Source organism: Pantherophis guttatus, chromosome 6 (genome assembly GCF_059756535.1).
Source record: "Pantherophis guttatus breed Tessera chromosome 6, ASM5975653v1, whole genome shotgun sequence".
NCBI lineage: Eukaryota > Metazoa > Chordata > Lepidosauria > Squamata > Colubridae > Pantherophis > Pantherophis guttatus.
The window spans coordinates 46,311,612-46,327,907 of record NC_142068.1 but is presented as its reverse complement, the minus strand read 5'-3'; the positions used below and the strand labels follow the sequence as shown (position 1 = coordinate 46,327,907).

Genomic DNA, 16,296 nt, shown 5'->3' with positions numbered 1-16,296 from the left:
CATATGCAATAATATAAATAATCTATAATTTTTTAAAATTTTATTATTTATTTATAATTTAATTTTAATTTTTAGTTTCTGTAATTCTAATTGGACATTTACTTTTTAGTAATGATTCCTGTTCCTCTACTGAAAGAAGAAAAATTGAAAGTATAGTTAAAGAGAGCAGGAACCATTGAGTTAAAGTACATGAAATATAGAAAACACTATATTTTCTCCAGCAAATACAACAGTGAACAGGAGGCACGATCTATCACGTTCCAGGAGCATATGTCTATGTGTGTATATAAATAAATAAAACAATTTATATATGGCCAGGTTGTGCCATTTTTTAAAATCTCTCCTGGCACATGTCAACAATGGGAAAAAGTCATTTTTGTTTGCTTTTATTTGCAATGCCTATTTCTAATAAATTTTATTGTTGTACAAGACATTCATGAGAAACAATAAATCAGAAGAAAAAGCAATCTATTCCTTTGATGAACTCCTAGCTAAAAGTTTATTAATAAATTAACAAGTATTCCAAGACTGTTTATAAAAGAATAAACATAAAAAGCAATCTGGGGCACAATAACTACTGTAGTTTTCTCTTGTCTGAAAAAATGTTAACTCTAGACAGCACCTAATTTATAATGCTTCCTTTTGCCAGCTGGAGGCATACATGTCTTTAGTTTGGCTAGGATCGTAATGATAGCTGCACTGATGGAGATAAAGCTTTTGCCCTCTTTTCTTCTGGTGACTCTGAATTAGCCCACACACACTTTAAAGGATCCAATAAAGAGATACAATTTCTTTACCTTTCCTGGCTCTGAGACCCTGGACATTTTTGTTGTCCTAGTTGTCGTAAGGTTAAGTTCAGAGGATAAACTGACAAGCTAGTGATGGGAAAAAGGCAGTTTCCTCACATAAAGCCAAAATGATGCAAAAGAGACCCCTCTGGGGCTTTTATTTGGGAAAACAAACAGAAATGGCACTAAGTCCTTCTGCTTTACAGGCCAATTTAACTATCAAACCAATTCTCTCCCTCCCAGAAGCAAAGGGAGAAGAAAGACACGGCAATATGACAATGGCAAGAAACATTCAAGACAGAAAGGACAAAGCAAACTGTCTGTCTCCTTGCCTTTCTTACCCAAGGTCCTTTTTTTACGCACACGTGTGTTCTTGTAAAAACTATTAGATTGCAATTTGTATAACATGGTGACCCCCAAATTCAGACGTTTAACCCTTTTTCTCTGAAAAGAATGTGAAGAATGTCTTGAAGGTGGGGGAATTCTCTCAAATGGGGAGAGCGTAGTATGGAGAATTGGTAGGGAGTTGTGTGAGAATAAACCACTGTATAGCTTCTTTTTGAACAGTCAGCACTTTGGAGGTCAGAGAGAGAGAGAGAGAGAGAGAGAGAGAGAGAGAGAGAGAGAGAGAGAGAGAGAGAGAGAGAGAGAGAAAGAAAGAAAGAAAGAAAGAAAGAAAGAAAGAAAGAAAGAAAGAAAGAAAGAAAGAAAGAAAGAAAGACAGACCCAGGAACAAAGTATTATGTTCCTGTACCATATTTAGTTGCTCTTTTTGATTTGTTTATTTCCTTATTATCTAAAGAAATAGCAAAAATGTTTTATAAACATGAATCTGCTCAAAACCAAAGAACCTCTTCTCATATATAGTGGAAGATAATTTATTTAGGGTGTCACAGAAATGCTCTGTAAGCAAGGGAATGGGAGCCAAAAAAAACAATGGAGAAGGTCAAAAGTCATTAATTCAAGGAAAACTCAAGGGCATTCTAGTTCTTTATCTGTAGAAAAAGAATTCTCCATGCTACAAAGAGCAGCTAAGAAAAAGAAAGTTCAAGTCTCCCCAGGACATATTAAAGCTGTGATGGTAGTAGATGTTTACTTGAAAACATGTTTCACAGAAATTAATGAAATTCCATTTAAGGATTGGGAGTGAGGTACAAATGCTTCTCTTTTGTTCAGGGTATATGTGTGAATGAAAGAGACATACTAGTAACAGTCAAGTTAGGAATTTTCAAATTAAATTTTGATGCACTGAGCCCAAACATTTTGCCATCACTGGGTGTAGGGTAACAATTACTGAATCAAATAACTCAAACAGACTAACTTACATAATGCTGGGATCCATGACTCAAGTGAGAATGAAATTTGAGGAAGTTATGGCTGCTTCAGCACTATTCCACCTTCCAACTACATTTCCCAGAAATCCATAGGATATGTGACACAAGGGAAAGTGGAAGGGGCATATCCCCATCCCGCTTCCCTGTAGCCCCTACACTTAACTGACTGGCAGAAAGGTTCATCAGGGAAGCAGTGATTGGCTGCTTTGGAACCAAGGCTGAAATTTGAAATCCTTTAACAGAAGTGGGCAGCAAGTAAACAATTAGATGACTCAGATGCCTCTTGGCGAGATAAGTCTGGCTGGGAGATGCTGCCAGGGCTGGCTGGGGGATGCTGCCAGTCAATGGGTCAGCCCCTTCCACCCTGGAAGGAGGTGGATCTTATGCTTACATGGGAATGCAATTTTCCTTAATCTGTGGCTCCCTTTATTTCCCTTCTTCCCAATAAAATGGTAGGCAGTTGCAAAGGTCAACTGAAGAACAGGAGTGATTTCCCATGCTCCCTGCCAGCTTCCCACAAGCAAAGTCAATAGGGAAGCTGGCAGGAAGTTCAAGTCGCTCTTACTCTCACTGTGGTGCTCAATCAACTAGCTACAAGGTCTGATGGGTGAGCTGCAATGGGATGCTTTGGAACAGTGGCTGAAATCTGCTCCTGGTGCACTTGAGTTTAGATTTTTGAGGTAGTTTACTTATTTCAATAAGTATATATTGTTATAATGAATATTGATTATAAAGATCACATATCTGTATGCTGAAACATTGACAAGAGTCAAAAATTTCAACTGGGTGTATTTATTTTTTCACAAAACTGTACACAAAAGGTAATTTAGTTATCTTGATCAATACTAAGATGCAAATTCCAAATGTGTGTGGCCCTTATCCCTTTCTCCACAAGGGAGATGCAAAAGATCAACTTCGGTTTGAGTTTTATGTATGACATGTTGAATTTTCTTATTAAAACATTGGAAAATATTTAGATCTAGCTCTGTATGGGTTGGATGTGTCTTGAAGTCAGTCATGACTCCTAGCAACTGCCAACCCATGCAATTTTCTTGGCAGTATTTTTCGAAGTGGTTTTCCTCTGCCTTCCTCCTAGAGTTGGGATAAAGTAAGTGGCTCAAAATTATCCAGTTAACTAAAGCACCAAAACTCACAGTCTCTGATTTCTGGCCTGGAATTCATTGTATGAATTCCCTAAGGCTAACATGCATGTAGATGCATCAGCAAGCAAGTATGCACAAATTCATATGCATCTGTAGGAAATATTCAAGTTACAACTGTTATGGTTCTTGCCCATTAAGATCCTAATTGTGACAGTTGTAAAGCGAGTCACCCAAGCAACCCACCTATTTTACAACCATGTGTGTGGTGGTTGTTGAGCAAATCTGAGGCTATTAGGCAAGTGCCGGGATCATTAAGCAAACCCATTATTGTTTGCTGTGGAATGTTTTTGCCAAAAACCGGAAATAAACACTGGTTTTCAGCAAATACATTGTAAATTGGGCTATGTGAGTATGGGACATTGCAAATGGCTGAAAATGCAGGTTGGCTGCCAAGGGCCCGAAATGTGATCATGTCACTCTGAGGGGAAGGCAGTGGCTGTCAGAACTTTATAAGTACTTTTTTGGGGGGAGGGGGGTTAGTGTTTGCTATCAGTTATAAGTCAAGACTGTTTCTTCACATACAAATACATACTAAATGTATTTAAACTAAATGTACCATACTAGCTACTTCAATAATTCCTATCTGAAGATGGGAAGAAAAAGCACCAAAAGGATGAAAAAGAATAAGTCCAAGAGCCCGAAAGGTAAAGATTTGTGTCTTTCTCTTCGTGCAGGCTCTCCTTCATTCCATTTCCTTTTTTTTTCCGGTCCATTGGGAAAAAGAAAGAAAAAAAAATGAAATCTTTATCCTTCTGCCCACTGCTATTACCTGGGGGTAGTGGGTGGGGTAAACCTTTCCAAACAAGCCAAAAGCATCCATATGTGCTCAGTCACAATGATTCAAAAGGTGGAGTAGGTAGCAGGCCAGCCCATTTTGCACAGCTAACAAGAGAAATTAATTACAGGAAGACGTTAAAGGGGGACAGATAAAAGGGATACAACATTTCAACATCTGTTGCTAGAAAGGGTTAAGAAATAGGGCAATGCAAAGGCGTTGGTTTGCTGTCAGAGATGGCATGAAGCCAGTTTCAGTGCATTAAGGAAATTGAGAATTGAAATGTAAAAATTATAGGGTTCCTTTTTTTAAAGAAAAAAGAAAAAAAGCAGTCACAACTATTTTTTTCAAAAGAGCATTTATAGGAATGGGAAAGAGAACAAATGTTCTTTCAAATATGTCATTTTTGTTAATATATTTAAATATGATGTGTAGTATTTCAAATCTGGAAAAAGAAAGGTGCTTTGAAGTGTGCATGGCCACAAACACAATACTCATTCACTATTCCTTAAAACCAAACACCTCTTTTCCCAGAATCATGCTTCAGCTTGTAAGGGCAGCTGTGCAATCCAAGAAGAGATGCAGCTGCTTTCAGAAGTTGCCAACAGGTGCTCTTTGATTAACCACACATGCTCTGAAGCATACTTCATTTAAGCATTGCACTCAGCCCTGACACTGAGCTATGATATCAGAGTATATATTAGAGTATGAAGCTCCTTGATCAGATGAACATTTCTCCTGGCTTAACATTCACTAGCAGCCAGTTTTACTGCCACAGATGTTTAAAGAAGAAAGCACATATATTCAAGTGTTTACACCTATTTAGCAGCACACAGATCCATAGTTCATTTGGTCATTTTCAGCTTGTCCTTTTGAGTTTTTCAGTTTCTAAAGTTTCTGTAGAAACCACAAGGGATAGTTGTGATCATTAGGCAGATTCAGCAGTGATTAGCAATACTAACTTTTAACGGGTGTGAGTGCCTGTATGTGAACCTGGGCTATACGGGTAAAGTTGGATTGCTTTGCCACCTGGGCCATTGCCCAACAGCAACATTTCACAAGCGATGTTCAAATCCCTGAGATTACTGGTATTAAGAGACTACAACATATATACTTTGAGCAATGCATTTGACATTGAAATTCAGGACAACAAAGGACAACCAGAAGCTTGTTCTAAGTCATTCTACCCCAAATTATGTTGGTGGATATATGCTTGATGTGGTTGATATAATCTGAACATGAAAAATTGCAATGTCTCATTTTTGCCAATGGTCAGAGCACTTTCTGGTCAGGCTGAGGACAGTAAGGGTGATGAAGCAATTAGGATGGTTTATTCCAGACACTCGATGGAGTCTGAGGATTTTCTGAAAGGACTTGGGGATTTTCTGGTAGGCTGCTCCATGTCACATTGGTCAATCTCTGAAAAAAGGAGAGGATAAGAGTATTGAACAAGATTGCTCCTGTGAAGCCTCTTCTCAGTTTCTGACTGTGAGATCGTTGGATTTGCAAAGCCCATGTTCAAACTGTCAAAGTAATATATTTCTTCACTCTTATTTAGTCTTCAGATTCTCACCCAGCTGCCCTGTTCAAAATAACTCAGACACTCTTAGGAAGGGACAAAGAGGGTACTGCTTCTGCAGACCAACTGAACATATTTGCAGGCTTCTCTGCTGGCAAAGTTGCTTGTATTTATTCCATTCCCAGTATCATTTGAGTAGATAAGAGGAGCAGTATCCTGCATTCTTACATGGGATTCTTTTGAGTGGATAGAGAAAAAAAATCTAACAAAGTGGATAGGAGTTCTGCAGTATGAGCACTGCCACTTGGTGACCAGACCCATGCTGTCTCTCTCCTTTTAGGCAATTGTGATGTAATTAACACTCCTCTAAGAGATGACCCAATACCACCTACCTTGAAAAAGATGGCATTAGCCCTTTTCTAAAGAGGCTTTCAACTGAATTAGACAAGTTTTAACTCTTCCTTTTTAGAGGAAGGTTTTGAGAATATGTTGTCAAATCAACTTAAGCAGATTTTGGAAGTAGAATTGGGATGAGGTATCATTTGTTTGCTGTTGGGCCCAAAATATTGTGGAAGTCTTGGAAGATATCAGTGGTTGTAAGGGACGGGGAAAAGAAATAAGACTAAGCCCTAGCAGCATGACAATGATAGTTGTCAATAATCATCTCACTTTTCTGGGAAGAGTATTTCTGGTGGTTGCTCTAGGTGAGCTCCTACTCCCCTGAAAGTAGATGTCCTTCACTTGGGACCTGTGGCTCTTGCTTAAATAGGAATTGAAAGTTGCAGCCAAGGAAGCCTTTGCTATTATTTGAGCATGATAGCTTATGCCCTTATTACCATGCAACTAAATTATTATCATGCACTCTTAATGGAGCTGTGTTTGAAGATGACTTATATGGTGCAGCTGAAGAGTACCTCAGAGTCCATCTTATGCTATATAATTCTGCCCATCCTATATGAACATTCAGAGAAAGTGACCCAAGATTTTGCCCCTATAAGAGATATGTATACTAGGATGCTGGTTTTCTCAATGGTAATCCTTATTCTAGAAAACACTGTCCTTTGACACATATCAGGGCCTTATATTTCTGAAACTTTGTAAGGGAATGAAAACTATACATTTAAAACACATTTGATATCTAGCCATTAACAATGATTATGTGCCATCTAGTTGATGCTGGCTTTCAGCTACCACACAGATAAGATATTCTCCAGGACACTCTGTCTCCAGTCTGATCCTTTATATTTAATTTTTTCAATGTAAAAATATACAGAACAATAAAAATAAAAATATAAAATAAGAACTAGAAAGAAAAAGAAAAAGAAAGAAAAAGAAAGAAAGAGTAAAACACAACTGTGCCTTCTACCCCTCTATCAAGCATCATTTTAAATTTTCCGCAACTTCTTCTTAATCTGCAAATCCTAAAATTATCAATTCAATTTCTTCTTCTTTCAATAAAAAGTCCATATAAGATTTTCAGTCTTTCAGAAAAGTATCACTTTTTCTCTGACCAAACTTGTCAGCTTCACAATTTCTGCAAATTCAGTCAATTTTACAATCAAATCCTCCATCTGATCCTTTACCTGATCCGTTCAGTAATGCCATAGTAACTGAGTCCATCCTCCTTGCTGCTGGTCTTCCTCTTTTTTCTTCCATCTTTCCTAATATTACAGACTTCTACAGAGAACTAGGCTTTCTCATAATGTGTCTAAAATATGATAATCCAAGACTGGTCTTTGTGCTGTGAATGAGTACTCTGTATCGATTTATTTTATGATCCATTGATTTGTTTTTTGATTGAATTGTTAACTTGGGGCAAGTAAGTTTTATGAATTAATGAATTTTATACAGATTTTGTGAGAAGGATATGAATGGATTTTATTGTTATTGATGGTATTTTGGAACACTACAATATGTTTAATAAGAGGTTGGTATAAAAATGTGAAAAATACATACATCCGTATCTGGCATATATCAAGGAGAAACAAGTAAGGCATCGATGAGAGTTACAGAAATAGGAGAAAAATAAAAAAAATCTGATAGCATACTGACAAATTGAACCAATTTGATGTAGTGATATAGTGGCCTAGAAACCAGGAGACTCTGGAGTTCTACTCCTTCCTTAGGCATGAATGCTGGCTGGATGACTTTGGGCTAGTCACTCTCTCAGCCCAACCTGCCTCACAGGGTTCTTCTTGTGGAGAAAACAGGAGGAGGAGATAGAAGGTATGTTGCCATCTTGAATTACTTATAAAGTAATAAAGATGGGATTTTTTAAAAAATCTAAAAATCCACATTCTTTTTGAATAGATGAAAAATGAGGTGGTACTATTTCTCAGGTGCAGAACTGTTCTAAAGAAATAATATTCAATGCTCTAAATCATACCACACAATAATGTCGTGAATGTTGCATTATTTTGAATGCTTGAAGCTATTCATAACAATAGAGATGGACATAGTTTTATAACGTAAAGTCAATGGACCTCTCCAAAGAAACATCCACAAATAAAAATAGCCCTTGTTTTAAAAAAAGGTAATGTAGTAACAAATAAAAAAGCACAAAAGGATTGCATAGAGAGCTATAGACACATCTATTTGATCCTTTTTCTGTGTAAAGGGCCAGTTTTCACCAGCAACCATTCCTCATGTGAGAATGCTTGACCAACTATAGATTATATCTAAATTATGCAATGTCCACTCCTCCCCATTTGAGAGGCCCAAGAGGGGCTGCCCAGTGGTATACTGCATTCCACTACAACAACTGAAAAGGGAGGGATCCATGAATTTGCACCCACTGTAAGAAGAATCTCATTGGCTAGTCTCCCAGGCTTTAGCTTTGCCTGTCAGTCAGGCTTTCGCCTTATTGAAAGATCAAACTCCATCCTGCCTGTTCATTACCTTAATCCTATTTTCTACATAGCTTTATTATCGGTGGAAGCTTCCTTGGGAAAGGCAGAAAAGGTGACACAGCCACTCCCTATTTGCGTGGTAAGAGTTGTTATTTCTATGTGGAGTAACCCAGAAAAAGTTCATGGGCAAGGAGACTGGATATATGAATTAAACTGAACATCATCTTCCCATAGTCTAAATGCAATATTTAGATTAAGCCTTCTTAAATGTAAATAATATTATTCTGTAGCACAGAATTTTAATCAATTAATTTTATAAGTATTCTGCTCTGCAAAAACATTTTTCTGTGAATCGTTGCACTTATGTCTCAGGGAGTGAGAAATCTCAAAGCATGTCATGTATTTATTCCTTATATTTAAATGGCAAAAAAATCCACAATAAGTTACCAAATATTATAGCAATAACTAAATTTAATCACTTCTTGATATATGTAGATTCAATAATGCCAATAAAATGGATTATTGGCTATTAAATCTATACTAATAATTTAATTGTTTGACAGAAAAGAAATGAAAGACAAGCCAACTATTAGCAAAATAGCAGAATAGACAAAAGAAGACCCTGCAGACTCACTTTGCCAATAACTAAGGAAATGAGACACAAAGCATAGAAAATGTTAGTATTTTATATTAGGATGGATGGAAGGCTGAGTTAATCTTGAGCCTCCACAGGATCAAGCTCCAGGCTGTGGGCAGAGTTTGCTTGCAATACTGCATTTTAACCACTGCGTCATCAGGGCTCCTATTTAGAAGAACTAAAGTTCCTATTCATGCCATTCTTACCTCCCTAAGTCCCAGACTCTCAAAGGTGAATTATGTCCACAGCATGCTGTTCCAGTCACAAATGAACTATTAAAGAAGAAAACAAGACATATTAGATTTATATTGCTATTAAATATCTGTGCTATAAGTAAATGAATATGCCAAAGACTTGTGAATTGCAATGCATAAGAGTTTCCATGCCTGACAATTTAACAAAGAAAGAATAGTACAAATCTCAAGAAGTCCATGTCAAGACATTTAAGTAGGACAACCATCTCCAATTTGTATAATCCTTCATGCTAGCTGAGTTTATTGAATTAAAGTCCAATATCACTGGAGGATAGCAGATTAGGGAGAACTGGAATATGAAATATGGGAAATTGTTGATACCAATTCTGACACACAAAACAGTAATATAGGCAAAATCATAACTGTGCCATAATGATCATATGGTATCCATTTCCTAAAACAAGGAAAGCATCTGTCAGCAAACTATTTCAAGATGAATCATCCTAATATCTGTAACATTGGTCCATTTGGGACATTCTCCCCCAAGAAGGGAGGAGGACCCCCAATCTCCTGCCCTTTCAGAAATATCTAAAGAACTGGCTCTTTCATGCCACTTGGGGCTAAAAAAGGAGCACACAGATATAGGGTTGGTTAGTGCCCTGAAGGCACTACCCCTGCCTTTTAATTTATATTTAATATCAAACTTTAGCAATCCTTGCCTTTATTTTAAATGTTTTATATTCAGTTTTTATGCTTTAACCCTTTTGTTTGTATACCAGCCAGAGTCCTTCTCTGAGGGAAATGTGCGATAGATAGATAGGTAGGTAGGACAAACAAAATTGGTACTGGTAGGGTGAATTATATAGGAATACAGCTGGATTGGAAAGATTAAATGCAATGTTTTACTTTGTTTAAGCTATCTAAATATAATCTATTAATACAATTGTCTTTTTTCCTTTTCCAATTAAGAAAACTTTATTTAACTTTATATATATATATATATATATATATATATATATATATATATATATATATGTGTGTGTGTGTGTGTGTGTGTGTGTGTGTGTGTGTGTAGGTCTTTGATTATTCGGGTCTTCTCCCACGTAAAATTGGAAGTGTCTTGGCGACGTTTCAACGAAGTCTCATTCGTCATCTTCAGGCTGGTGTTCTCGGCTTCGTGCTTCCAGGAGCAATGTGAGATCGCAGCTCTCTTCCTTTTAACTGCTAGTGGGGGTGTGAGCTGATTGGGTGGGAACTTGGCTGTGTTCTGATTGGGTGGAGGTGTGTTCTGATTGGTTAGGGGCTTGGCTGTGCTCTGATTGGATGGGGGGTTGGTTGTGCTCTGATTGGCTGGGGGTGTGTTCTGTTTGGGTGGGGGCTTGGTTGTGCTCAGCTTAGTCTGAGTTGCAGGGGGATTTGAGCTGGTGAGCTGCGTTGTTGTTTGGCTTCGTGTTTGTGGCTGTGCGAGCTCTTCATGGTGGGTGTCAGTCTGCTTCATGTATGGATTGGAGGGGTTTAAAGTGGCTAATGATGCAGCTGCAGTCTGGCTTCTGGTCCTTGGTCGTGGCTCATTATCAGTGTGGGTTTGAGTCTGCTTTCTGTGTGGATGTGTGGTGAAAGCAGAAAGCAAAAAAACCTTGGCTACGTAGGGAAAACCTGGCTAGAAGAAAAACACACACACACACACACACACACACACACACACACACACATATATATATATATATATATATATATATATATATCTTCTTAAGTTTTCGCGGGTGTGTATATGCAAAAAAGAGATGACACCTCTAGGTTATCAAGTATTTGGGGACCTGCACTGAGAGAAACTCGAGTGTTAACATCAGAAGAGAGGCAGAGATTCCAACAAGCAACCAGTGGTGTTGCAAGGCCTGCCAGAATTCTTCCCTCTTTGCAGAGGGTGGCTAGCAATAGGGAGAGAGAGAGGATCGAGTCAGAAGACAGGCTGACATCTCAACTAACAGTCAAGGGTGCTGGGATGCCTACCAAAATCCTTTCCCCTCTACAGCAGACAGATAATAATAGAGAACCTGAGAAAGCTAGGCCTGTAACACGTAGCCAAACAGCCAGGATGAGGAAGCAGGAAGAAAAACTGCTGTCCTCCAATCAGGACACAGTGTTACAGGCTAACCAGCATACGTCAGCAGCAGCAAACATAGAAAAGCGACAGCTCCGACCCCGCAACACACCCATAGCTTCTAAACTAAACAAGAGCCTGAAGATGACAGGGTTGTGAGCCTGTCGAAACGTTGCTAGAAAGAAAAAACTTTTAAGGTACTGGTAGGATTTTAGCTAAGGTTTTAAAGGACCTTGCAGAGTGCTCTGTAAGGATTTTTGGAAGATTTTAAGATGGATTTTAACCAGAATTTTAAACATTTTAACTAACTTATTTAACATGACGCGGGAAAACACCTGAGATTTTAATTTTTTGCATATATATATATATATATATATATATGTATAGTTATATATATATATAGTTATATATATATACTGAATATAAAACTATAACATTTCTGACTTTTAAGAAGTACATTAACTACACTTGTATAATTGTAAGTTTTTAGTCTTATAATTCTTATATTCTATTTTTAAAAAATGTGTACAGTATTTATAACATTTAAAACAAAGATGTATTTTCAAAAAAGATATTTATGAATGAACAGATCTTGACTGGGATTGTACAATTATTACTGATAACATTAGTACAAGTTTCATGCAGAATATACTGAAATTTTTATTATATAAAAAGTATAAATTTTAATGTCAACTTCTCCACTATATTATTGTTCATAAATGTCCAAAACAAAGAAAAAGGTAAAAACACTTCTAAAAATAATACAGATAGTCTTCTAACATTATTGAGCCCAAAATTTCTGTTGCTTAGTAAGAAAGTTGTTAAGTGAGTTTTGCCCCATTTTACGACCTTTCTTACCACAGTTGTTAAGTGAATCACTGACATTGTGAAGTTAGTAACACTGTTGTTATCTGGCTTCCCCACTGGCTCTGCTAGTCAGAAAGTTGCAAAAAGTGATCACATGACCCCGAGACATTGCAACCATCATAAATACATGCCAGTTGCCAACTTCCTAGGGGTGATAAAAAGTGATTGACCCAAAGTTAGCTACCTTGTGGTTGTGGCAGCACTAATTTAATTTAATTTAATATTTAAATTTATATACTGCCCTTCTTCCGAAGGACTCAGGGCGGTGAACAGCCAGAAGTAAAAAACATCAAACAACTAGAACTCACTGCATCCAGGTTTCTAGCCTAATGCCTTAATCACTACATCAAACAGGCTCTCATTCATGATTAATGCCTAATTTATTTGTAAAAAGAGGTTTCATTTCCAATTTGATTCCTAAAATTCTCTGAGTAGTGATGTCAATATTTCTCCAATACTCTGGGGGGGGGGGTGTTACATATCCACCACATTATGATAGAATATTTCTTCTTGTGAGTTTCTTCTTTTCTTTTGTGGAGCTTCCAATATTTCATGATTTACCTATTTTGGCTATTATTGATAGAATTTTATATCAGTAAAACATTTTATACCAGTTCTTTCTCAAAGCATAACTTGGATGGAATTTTATAGATTTGTTCTTTAGGTACTGATCTTTACATACAAGTGCCCTTCCCTCTAAAATAAAAAGTGACTACATTACATAGCATTATATGGATCAGAACTGACGATCCATTTTACTAGCTATGTAATGTAGTTAAAGAAGTTAAAAATTATATTCACAACTATTTATGAAGAAAGTGTGGCTCCTTCTATCTAAGAGATAAATTCAAAGAATTTTAATTCAAAATATTTGTTAGTCTAGAAATTCTGATAAAATGTAATCAGTTCACACATCCTATCCCTAAACTGCTGTGCTTAGATGTACTGGAGTACAATTCTCATATTCTTGAAAGGAAAGCATATTTCTAGAATTTATAAGTTCTTCATTACATTTTGAGGACATAAATGTATTAACTTTTTGGATTTTGCTTCGTTAAGATCTACATAGAGAATGCCAAGAACCTGAACTAACAGACTACTTTTTATGCATCAGCTAGCAGCATATTCTTTTCACCAAAATGTCTAAACACAAGATTTCATTCCACACCTCATGGGCTATCCAAGATAAGTCTTCAGAACATCTGCAAGCTCTTAAATATAGGGCGGCACATCAATTGATCCCCCAAGCCAGCAAGCAGTCTTGTACTCAATGGAGCCCAGAAGTAAAAAAAAAAATCCTGAATTTTGTCTCTTTTTGTCTCTTTAGCATAAGCCATTAATAAATGGTAAAGCCAATTACCGTGGTTAGAAACATAATAGCAGCTTGGAAATCACTGAAGTGGGCAATTCAGTTTTTAAGATTTCTGTCTTGCTTTTTCTCTCTCTCCCTTGCTCAACACAGACACACAGGTCTTTCAGAAGAAGGTATGCAACATCCTTCCAGTGGCTGCACAGGTCTAAATTAGCATCAAGGTATGTCAATAGGACTGAAGAGAGGGGTGGAGACCATCAACACTAATCCCCGCTATTCTGCTTGTATAGCCTGTTGTGATTGGGATTAGAAATTTCTTGGTGGGTTGGCTTGCAAATTGCACCACTTCCCGCAAACTACACAGAATCTGAACCACAAATTCTTCCCATTCTAGAAGAATCTGAAAGTTCTCATAATTCAAATAAAAATAATTTCTAATATTGAGGACAAATATAAGGTCTTACGTTGCATTTCACTTTCACAACTGTTAACTTTTGTTGTTAGCACAAAGAATTTATTTTTTAAATGTCTGAATTGTAATTACAAGGAAAAGAATGTCATTTGCTCCTCTGACATTATATATTTTGTTTTGTTATGAAGAATTAGAATTGGGATTAAAAACTTTCAGAATAATAGCAATAGAATTACATGCCCTGGATATATTTAGATCCACATATTCTTTTTACAATTGCTACACCCTGATTTTCTCCAAATAAATTCTTCATGCAAAGAATGGCATATCTACAATCACTTTACCTATTCCTTCCTAAATATATTGATAGTGAAGATGCCAATATCAAGTTAGCTATTTCTTCCCACTCATCTCTTGCAAACTGGTTTTGGGAAAATATAGGTATCTCAAATATTTTCATCTCTGCTCAATCCTAAATTGTTTAATTTAATCTTCCATATTAGAAATGCCCCTCAATCTTCATCTATTATTTTTTGAGGTATTTAAGAAGGAACACGCTATTCCAAACAATTTTTTTCCAGGTAAATAATGATCTTCTACAATAGATATCCCTCAATCCCCATCTATTATTTTATTGGACAAATCTTCCACAACTAACAAGGAAATTTAGTTGGGAAAATGTAATTTCTACCGTATCTCCTACAGAAAGTAGATAGAAGATTCTGAGAGAACTTCTAACACTTACATTTTGTTCAGCAACAGTTTCCCTTTAGGGATGGATAGGGGATATGCAGAGGAGAATTGTCTCTGTCCCCCTAAGAACCAACAACCAGCAGAGAGAACTTTAATGTTGCATCTTCTTCATTTATCTTCCATTTTTCAAAGCTCCTCCCACAGCTTTGGATATAGGGTGCTACATTTCTCTGTGGTAGTAACCCTACCAATTGCCTTGTTCCCCAAATCAGAATCCTTTTACTTCAGGCTCCAAAGAATCAGTAGATTCAGGCTGAGCTTGTGCAGCTATTGCAAATGAACCTGTTGAAATAGATTGGAAACATGAGCATCAGTGGCTGATTTCTACAATCTTTCTATGTTTGAATAACCTTTTCAATTAAATTAGATATTTTACTCTGCGTCTCTTGCACCAGGAGTCCAAACTGTAATTCCCTTCTCAATTTTTTCCTCTCCCATCATTGAGACAGGTATGTGACAGAAGTGCATATGGGGCAAGAAATTTTAGGACCCCCAAAAGGAACATTTTGAAATCAGATTACAGAAACTACAGATGAAAAATAACAACTGTTATTAGTACCGTCAAGGGGAAATTATCAATAACCTGGTCAACTAGCTTTTTGGGTGATCATGTAGAGGGAAAATATCTGGTAGAAAGTCATATGTAGTTTCCAAAAGCACTTGGTAGGGCTTCTTGACAATGCTAATTACGGTTCATTTGTAGAAAGCCTTGGCAAGATCTAGCTATTCTATGCTGCTTGAAGTTCCTACAGAAAACCTAAAGCCTTCAGAACAGAGAAGGGTGGGAAGGCATTGGACAACAAGTGTGGATGATAATCTGAGGCAGTGACATATGAGTGAAAGAATGAATTTAAATATTATTACAGCCACAGGCAATAGGACTGGGCCAACTATCTTGCTTATATAGCAACAATGGTACTGTTCCAAAATTGGATCTGTCCTGTTTCATAATTTAGGAGCATAGATATGAAAGGTGAAATCAGAAAAGAACTGTGCCCACCTCATATAAGATGTAGGCAATCTTAATGCCCAGATGTTCTTAACGGCAACTCTGACCACACTACAGAGTTATATGGTGATATAATCCAAAACACCACGGTTATCAGGTTATCTATCTGTATGTTGTTTTACTGCATAGCTTACATGAACATACATTTCCTTGTATGTAGGAAAAAGAAAACTGCCCAGGAAGGATATGGAACCCAACGAAATAAGATACTGTACTAAAGAAGCAACCACAATTCCCACAAGAAGGCAAAATTGAAAATTGAAAACATAATTGACTGTACCCAGTGAGTGCTCATTAATGCCTCCACTTCAGCATGGAGAGAAGTTATCAAGTAGAGTTCAATAGAGCTGTGTCCTAGGCCTATACTGTTCAACATTTTTTATCAATGTTTGGACAAAGTGTTGAGGCAATACTTACCATGTCTGCCGGTTACATAAAGCTAGAATGGATAGCTAACACTTTAGATCGACATGCAATGAAATGAATAAACTGAATGCAATAAGAAGAAATGTAAGCTTTACATCTAGGTCAAACAAAAAACGAAAGGCACAAATATAGCATCAGTGAGATCTAAGGAGAGATA

At 36.9% G+C, this 16,296-nt stretch overlaps 1 protein-coding gene and 1 long non-coding RNA gene across 4 annotated transcripts in view; one reads left to right on the top strand and one right to left on the bottom strand.

The window, feature by feature from the left end:
- Positions 1–16,296, bottom strand: part of FBXW4 (F-box and WD repeat domain containing 4) — a 70,882-nt gene that overhangs the window by 9,434 nt on the left and 45,152 nt on the right. For 2 of the 3 annotated variants that reach the window (XM_034439924.3, XM_060682807.2), the window contains exon 6: positions 9,272–9,337. The exons of the other annotated variant lie outside the window; for it this stretch is intronic. In XM_034439924.3, the coding sequence (XP_034295815.1) occupies positions 9,272–9,337 (66 nt within the window). The remainder of the gene's footprint in view (positions 1–9,271; positions 9,338–16,296) is intronic. 3 annotated transcript variants of the gene reach the window in all.
- Positions 13,701–15,992, top strand: LOC117678629 (uncharacterized). Its single transcript, XR_004595079.2, has 2 exons — positions 13,701–13,760; positions 15,874–15,992. It is a non-coding gene; the product is annotated as an uncharacterized LOC117678629 (long non-coding RNA).